This window comes from Momordica charantia, assembly GCF_013281855.1.
Source record: "Momordica charantia cultivar OHB3-1 chromosome 8 unlocalized genomic scaffold, Mcharantia_2.0 BLBB01000008.1, whole genome shotgun sequence".
NCBI classification, from domain to species: Eukaryota; Viridiplantae; Streptophyta; class Magnoliopsida; order Cucurbitales; family Cucurbitaceae; genus Momordica; species Momordica charantia.
In genome coordinates this window covers 28,346,526-28,354,495 of record NW_028275166.1, presented here as the reverse complement: position 1 = coordinate 28,354,495, position 7,970 = coordinate 28,346,526, and the positions used below count along the sequence as shown (strand labels likewise).

The 7,970-nt window shown below is 34.8% G+C and overlaps 1 protein-coding gene across 1 annotated transcript; it reads left to right on the top strand.

Annotated features, from left to right (window-relative positions):
- Window positions 1-315: 315 nt before the first annotated feature.
- GFAT (putative glucosamine-fructose-6-phosphate aminotransferase) lies at window positions 316-6,389 on the top strand. The gene is made up of 11 exons (XM_022288821.2): window positions 316-657; window positions 1,127-1,299; window positions 1,550-1,655; window positions 2,185-2,330; window positions 3,333-3,497; window positions 3,912-4,272; window positions 4,364-4,614; window positions 4,708-4,822; window positions 5,191-5,446; window positions 5,523-5,691; window positions 6,018-6,389. The coding sequence occupies exons 1-11, from the start codon at window positions 390-392 to the stop codon at window positions 6,099-6,101; spliced, it is 2,094 nt and encodes a 697-aa protein (XP_022144513.1). The 5' UTR covers window positions 316-389; the 3' UTR covers window positions 6,102-6,389.
- Window positions 6,390-7,970: the final 1,581 nt, after the last annotated feature.

Genomic DNA, 7,970 nt, shown 5'->3' with positions numbered 1-7,970 from the left:
ATTCTAACCTTTTATATTCCATGCATTTATAGTATTGATAATTAATAATTAATAATTAATAATTAATTTAATATTTGTAATAATATATTAATGGCGTAATTTGTAAATTTAGTAAAGGGTAAAAGTGTCCAAAAATGTTTTTCCTACGTCCTACCTTTTTAATATAGTATAGATATAAATATAGATTTGTTGCAGAAATGTTGAATATTAAACCGGTTCGATTTTACTACTAAGTCGAACCGAGTTTGAACCGGTTCGTTTCACATCCCGGCCTGCGGCTATAAATACTGTTTTCTGACATTTCTTAAACCCAAGCTGAGCTTTGGATCTGAATCAGGAAGAATCAGGAGGAAGATTTGAGGAGCAGAAATTGAGATTCAGACACCCAAATGTGTGGGATTTTCGCGTATTTGAACTACAACGTCGACAGAGACCGGCGCTTCATTCTTCAGGTTTTGTTCAATGGCCTCCGTCGTTTGGAGTACAGAGGCTACGATTCCGCCGGAATCTGTGTTGATTCGTCTCCTTCTTCGCCCTCCCAACTCAATTGCGATCTGAAAAGCAACGGCCAATGCTTCCCTCTTTCTCTTCCTCCGCCTCCCCTCGTCTTCCGTCAGGCTGGCAACATCGATTCCCTCGTCAAATCAGTTCATCAGGGTTTGTTTTTCTTTTCTCTTCTGATATTGATTACTGATCTTCGTTCTGTTCTGTCCTGTTTACTTAACAATTGAATGAGAGGAATTATCATTGTTATCGTTATTTCACAATGGAATGTCTGATTAACATTGTATTATTTATATTCTGAAACGTTAATTAGCAGTTAATTGAATTCTGAGTGAATGTTCTTAATTGGGTCGGATATTTCACGGGTGGAGCCGAGTTTGTATGTGTGGGATCATGGCCGACAATGCCAGCGTGATCTCACACACTGCTCTGCTCGTTTGTTTTTCAAGGAAAAAGGGCAGCGCCAGAAGAAAGCAACTGTTTCTGCTTTTGCTGATGATTGACTTATGATAGTTCATTGTGATTTTTTTTTCCTTTTGAATTATTGATCATGAACTTATTTCCTTCCTTCGCCTTGGAAAATTTTAGACGGAGCTAATTAGAGGCAATATAAAATTTTCAGAGGTTGCAACAATCAATTTGAATTTGGAGGAACACTTCTCTGTACATGCTGGAATTGCACATACCCGGTGGGCAACTCATGGAGAGCCAGCTCCAAGGAATAGTCATCCTCAGACCTCTGGTCCTGAAAATGAATTTCTGGTTGTTCACAATGGAATTGTTACAAATTATGAGGTTTGTCCAGAGATATCACTAAGTTACTCGATTGTAATTTCAAAATTTTGGAGTCTTCAACTATTCATAATTCCACAAGTCAAATTCATATTTTACTTTTATTGTGAGTATTTGACTCAATGGGAATGTGGTTCTATGCAAGTAATGCTGCTTTCAAATTTGATATTTATTATAATTTAATTTGCTCCAAAATTTTATTTCCCCTGCACTAGGTTACCTTCTGCTTGACCTTCGAAATTCTTATGTTCAGGTCTTGAAGGAAACACTAGTTCGTCATGGTTTTGTTTTTGAATCTGATACAGACACGGAAGTAATTCCAAAGCTGGCAAAATTTGTTTTTGACAATGCAAGTGAAGGTATGGAAAACTTTCGCATAATAATACGAGTCACATGTTGAATAACAAGACGCCAATGAAGCAATGGTTACAGTTTTGTCTGTTTCTTTAGTTTATTCAAACACAAGATGGCAGCAACGTATTAATATGTCTTTACACTGAAATTTACAGAATATGTTTTTTATTATTTATTTATTTATTTATTGTTTTAAGGAAACATCAGAATATATTAACAAAAGGGCCAAATAACAACCTAGGGGTCGGGGTAGAGAAATCAACTTTGAAACAACAGTTATCCAAATATGTTTCTATTGAAGTTTGTTCTAAAAACTGAAAAGACTTATTGAGGACAATTCCTAACAGCCATTTAGCCTCTTTGATGAACAATCTAGAATTTAATCTGTTTATGTTTTTTCGAGTAGAAATGCTACTTATCATGCGTTTATATTCTGAGCTTGCTCATCCGAATAGTTTTTCTAGTGTTTATTGGAAAATTATACTTCGGTTAATGATGGATCATGTGAGTATGATGTCATGTTTGCTGTTACAGGCGGTCAGGCTGTCACATTTAGTCAAGTTGTGCTTGAAGTTATGAGACATCTGGAAGGAGCCTATGCGCTTATTTTCAAAAGCAGACATTATCCAAATGAATTGATTGCTTGCAAGCGGGGTAGTCCGTTGATCCTTGGAGTTAAAGTAAGTTCAGGATAATCCTAGAAGATAATGGGTTGTTTACTTCTTCAGCTTTTTGGTTTTTTGTTTAATTATAATTAAATTGTTTTTAGTTCTTTGTTTTGTTTCCTTTTTATTTTGCTGTTGTTGCTTTTTTATTTTTATTTTTACTTTTTATTGTTTAATTGGTTTGTCTTAACATTATATCTCCATTTGTTTACTGAGATCCTTTTTACTGCATTAATTGTTTGGTTGAATTTGACCGAAGCATATGAATATTATCCTGAGGGGGTTGAAAACATCAACATATTTCCTGGTATTTTTCTGATTTTCATGCATCATTTTAGTATTTGACATTGATTTTAGTTGGATAGCTCTTTAACATCAGTTGGAATATATATATATATATATTGGAAATTTTTAGGATATTATTTAAACGCAGATATATGTATATATAAAAAGGTCCCTAGATTTCCTTGGTATTTTCTTGTCATTTCAATGACCAGTATTTATGTATTATTTAAGCTAAAATTTGAGAATCCTTCTAGTCCCTTGGAGATTGATATTTGCCATGGAGACATCGTTCAAGTTTGAATCTTGTAACCACATTTCATGTTGAGATTTTTCCTTTTGTGTTTAATGTTGAGTTGAATTTTGTGTCTAATAGGTTATAGTTTTGGCACCTGTTGTATGCCCCTTGTGTATTTTTTTCCTCAATGAAATCTTGGTACCTTTTTCAAAAAAAAAAAAAAAAATTTGTGTCTAATAGGTCTATGAGTTTTAAAAAATGTCAAATAGGTTAATGATCTAACAAACACAAAATTAGAAAATTAGAAGTTTAGGGATTCATGAGGTACCTTTTAAAGTTTAGATACCTATTAGATACAATCCCAAAAGTTCATGGACTAAACCTGTAATTTAACCTATTCTATTTGATGAACTTTGATAGTATATTCTGCAATTGTAAATGTCACATTCTCTAACTTCTTTCCTCCTTTTTTGTTTTTATTTCATTTACCATTTCAGGATTTAGCCGAAGATACTTGCAATGGATCAGCATTCAATGATGATAAGTTCCTTTCAAAAAATGGACACCCAAAAGAACTTTTCTTATCCAGCGATGCTAATGCCGTCGTAGAACATACAAAGAAAGCTTTGGTTATAGAGGATGGTGAAGTTGTTCATCTTAAGGTCCTATCCTCTTTCTTTTTCTTTTTCTTTTCCACCTTCTAACCTTTTGGATTGCAACCATAGCTAGGGTTTTCAACCTGTTCTTTTGAACTTGGCATTTATCTTCATCTTTTCTGAGCATATACTGTATAAGTTTACATGTTGGTTTTGACCGATGAGGAAGTTGTCTGAGTCTCATTTTGAAGCACATGCACAAGTTGGTTTTAGTATTACAGGAGGTTGAATCTTTTCTTACTCCAACTTATCACACCTTAATATGGAGCGTCTTTTAGGGTAGGGTACAAATCTTTTTTCTTTTAGGCATACTTCATTATGGGATTCTTCTTCTGGAGGTCTGAAACTAAAGAAAGATACATCAAGAAATTGTTAGTTTTGACTGTTATAAACAAATGACTCTTATGTTGTTTGCTTTAGGATGGAGCTGTATCTATTTTGAAGTTTGACAAGGAGAAGGAAAAAAGTGGTGGTTCTCTTTCTAGACCTGCATCGGTGCAACGTGCGCTATCTGTTCTAGAAATGGAGGTTGAGCAAATAAATAAGGGAAACTACAAGCATTACATGCAGAAAGAAATTCACGAACAACCAGAATCTCTAACGACCACAATGAGGGGGAGGTTAATACGTAGGGCTTCTTCCAAAGACAGGATTGTTCTATTGGGCGGGCTAAAGGATCACCTTAGAACAATAAGGCGCAGCAGGCGAATCGTTTTTGTTGGTTGTGGTACAAGCTATAATGCTGCTTTAGCTGCCAGACCTTTCTTAGAAGAACTCTCTGGTATTGAAAGTTAGATTATAAACAGATCTTCCATTTGTGAGATTGGTAGTTACTAAATCTTTTTTTACTTTTGTTTGTTTCTCTGATGTAGGTGTTCCTGTTACAATGGAAATTGCTAGTGATCTGTTGGATCGCCAAGGGCCAATATATCGAGAAGATACAGCTGTTTTTGTCAGTCAATCTGGTGAAACTGCGGATACCTTACATGCCCTAGAGTATGCTTTGGAAAATGGTGCGTTGTGTGTAGGCATTACGAATACAGTTGGTAGTGCAATAGCCAGGAATACACACTGTGGAATTCATATAAATGCGGGTGCCGAGATTGGTGTTGCAAGTACAAAAGTGAGATTGTGTTCATTTAACTTTCTTTTTTTTTTTTTTTGGTTCAATTTCCTATTGATGGCCCTCATTATAAATAACTTTAAAAACTTACAGGCATACACAAGTCAAATAGTTGTGATGGCCATGATGGCTCTTGCAATTGGTGGAGACTCAATCTCCCATGAACCAAGAAGAGAGGCTATAATTGATGGTTTGTTTGACTTGCCAAGTAAGTCTTCCTTCACTTCACTTATATTCATTCTTATTTATTTATTTATTTTGGTTTTAATCCTTTTCTGGACTCTAAACTTTCATGTTTTTTCTGTTTCGATCTCTTAACTTTTAAACGTTTCATTTTACTCTTTGTAAAAACCTGACATAGATGCATTTTTTTGTTAATTTACTTGATCAATAAATTAATGCTTACATGGACAAAGTATTTGAAATCAGATTTAGAAGGTAAAAGGAGGATTTAGACCTTTGTTTTTTAATTGTCTTTAGCATCTCCATTTTTGCTGTGAGCTTGCAAAAAATCTACTCGTATAATAGCTAGCGAAGGTCAAAATTAAATGTTATTTTTGTCATTTATAACTTCAGACAAAGTGAGAGAAGTGCTGAAACTTGATCAGGAAATGAAGGATCTTGCCAAACAACTGATTGCTGAGCAGTCACTTCTTGTGTTTGGGAGAGGATACAACTACGCCACAGCACTTGAGGGTGCTTTGAAAGTAAAGGAAGTCGCTCTTATGCACAGTGAAGGATTGCTTGCTGGGGAAATGAAACATGGTCCTTTAGCATTAGTCGACGAAAATCTCCCGATTGTGGTTATTGCTACACGTGATGCTTGCTTCAGGTTTATTTCTTTGCTGCTGTAAAATTTAGAAATCTTCTGGAATCTTCAATTTACCTAGTATTCAATCTGTTAACAGCAAGCAGCAGTCTGTCATCCAGCAACTTCATGCCCGTAAAGGTCGCCTGATAGTAATGTGTTCTCAAGGGGATGCAGAATGTGTGTGCCCTGGAGATTCCTGTAGAGTAATAGAAGTTCCACAAGTCGAGGATTGCCTTCAGCCCGTCATTAATATCATTCCATTACAGGTATGGATATCACTTGACCTGAAAACACAATACAATAGCCAATTCAGACTAATAAAATATAAGTAAAAAGATTGATCTACTCTAAGAGAGAAGCTTCATATCATAAACTTAAATACAAAATAAATGTAACTCAAATGGCGTAATCTAACAGTAAAATACACGCAATCTAATGGTTGCCACTCGTATTAGTTCAGGTTTGTCAAATTTTCAGTTTATCTGATAGTGCAGTGAGAATTGGAATACTTTTTCCAAGTTATACATCCATGAGTTTATATAGAAGTTTATTTATGTTGGATTATGACATACCCCTGTCCTGGTTTGTGCAGTTATTGGCATATCATCTCACTGTTCTTAGGGGTTACAATTGTGACCAGCCTAGGAATCTTGCCAAGAGTGTCACAACCCAGTAGGGAACTACCTCCATTGACAATATCCTTATGCTTCTTTATCTCTTTCCACCTCGGAAGGATTCGGCTTCTTTGTGCCACGGTGCTCGGGATCTCGTGTAGATCGTGACATTTCGTCTGATGATATGATTTTTAGTGGGGTTGTGAGTCTTGTCCATTGTAAATTGGTAGATAATTATAGCTGCGTTGCTTTCACAATTCTATTCATTTTAAAGATAATGTGGTTAGTTTTCATGATCATGATATGTTGTATTATGCTTCATTCTTATTAAACAATTATTATTTTTTCTACTTCTGAAACCCTCTTTCTCTACCCCCAGTTGGATGAAATATCATCAACTTTTTAGTTGTGATGTATGTTATTTTCTATCATTTCAAATTACCAAACTAGATAAAGCATGAAAGTGAAAAAGCTCTCATTCATTAGGGTAGATCGAAAATGGGAGGAGACGACGAGTTTAAAATGGCTTGCTCAATGGGTTCAGGCTTCTTTGGATAGTAACATGAATATTAGATCCTTGGCTATGCAAATTTCCCATGCTATGTCTTAGCCTTTTAGGGGCTCATTTAAACTCCATATAAATTGCCAAGATTTCAAATTGCTTTCAACATCAGTTTTTCTATCATGTAGAGTTTCCAATTCGTTAACATTGTGCTTGCCATCTTTCAAATAGTGTCAAGATTGGGAAGTTGCAAATAACAGAGATAATTGGAGTTTGTGTATCTCCCTCTTTTTAAGGAAATTCAAGGTTTTTATGGTGTGGGTTTCTTTTTCAACTACTGGTAAAAGGTACAACTCAGAGCTCTCGAGTAGAGAGAAGAAATATGAGAAAGTGTAGAAGGATTGGATTACTATTCCTATTTAAATTATTATTTTGTAAATAATTATTGACTTTTTTTTGTACAGATGATTTATCTCGGTTAAAAATGGAAAAAACGACAAAAAAAAAACAACAAAAGAAAAACTATGGTGGTGGTAATTGATTATGTACCTTTTCTTTTTCTTCTTTTTCTTTTCTTTGTTGGATAGAGATTGGAAGCAAAAACACAATAATGCACGAATATGGATCCAAAGTTATGTATTTAATTTGTAATCATTGTCTAATATATTTTCATCGTTGATTAGCCTTCGCATTGATTTTGTTATTTTAATTTTGTTATAGCTACTATACCATAGTAACAAACACATCAATATGAAAACACTGCATCTTCTTAAAAAGCATGAAGTAATTGAAGAAAGTCGTAACTGTCAGGTTTTCCAATAATGTATTTAATTTTTAACCATTGTCTAATATATTTTCATCATTGATTGATTAGCCTTTGTCTCTGTTATAGCTACTATACTGTAGTAACAAATACATCGATAAGAAAGCACTGCATCTACTTAAAAAACATGAAGTAATTGAAGAAAGCTGTAGCTGTCAGGTTTTCCAATGTCGTTGGATCTTCTTAAAAAACATGAAGTAATTGAAGAAAACTGTAGCTGTCAGGTTTTCCAGTGTCGTTGGAGCCATTAAGAAGAATGTATGGTTTAGCCAATGCTGAGAAGAAAACAGAAATTGTTGTGTTTCTAATCCTTTCATTTCATGGTAGAAATTGTTTAGATGGACATGGCACTGGACACTCGGTTGTGTGCATGCGATAGGCATGTTTTTTAAACACAACCTCTTTCTTGATCCCCTTCAAACTCCTTCCTCCTCTGGGCTCTTGTTGGTCTTATTCGCTTTTCAAAATTGACAAGATATGTCATGGATCCAACGAAGCTTCCTCCTTTTAAGATACCTCTCCTCTTGATTTTGACTCTTGAATCTCTTGCATGTGTATAGACCCTAGACATACAACTCTTTCTCATAGAACCAGTGTGCTTAATCA

What these genes read in the sequence shown, in the direction of transcription:
- GFAT (XM_022288821.2), top strand. Translation starts at nt 390, where the DNA reads ATGTGTGGGATTTTCGCGTATTTGAACTACAACGTCGACAGAGACCGG. An exon ending in TTTTGACAATGCAAGTGAAG is followed by an intron (nt 1,656 to 2,184) that starts GTATGGAAAACT and finishes TTGCTGTTACAG; the next exon opens with GCGGTCAGGCTGTCACATTT. An exon ending in GTGAAGTTGTTCATCTTAAG is followed by an intron (nt 3,498 to 3,911) that starts GTCCTATCCTCT and finishes TGTTTGCTTTAG; the next exon opens with GATGGAGCTGTATCTATTTT.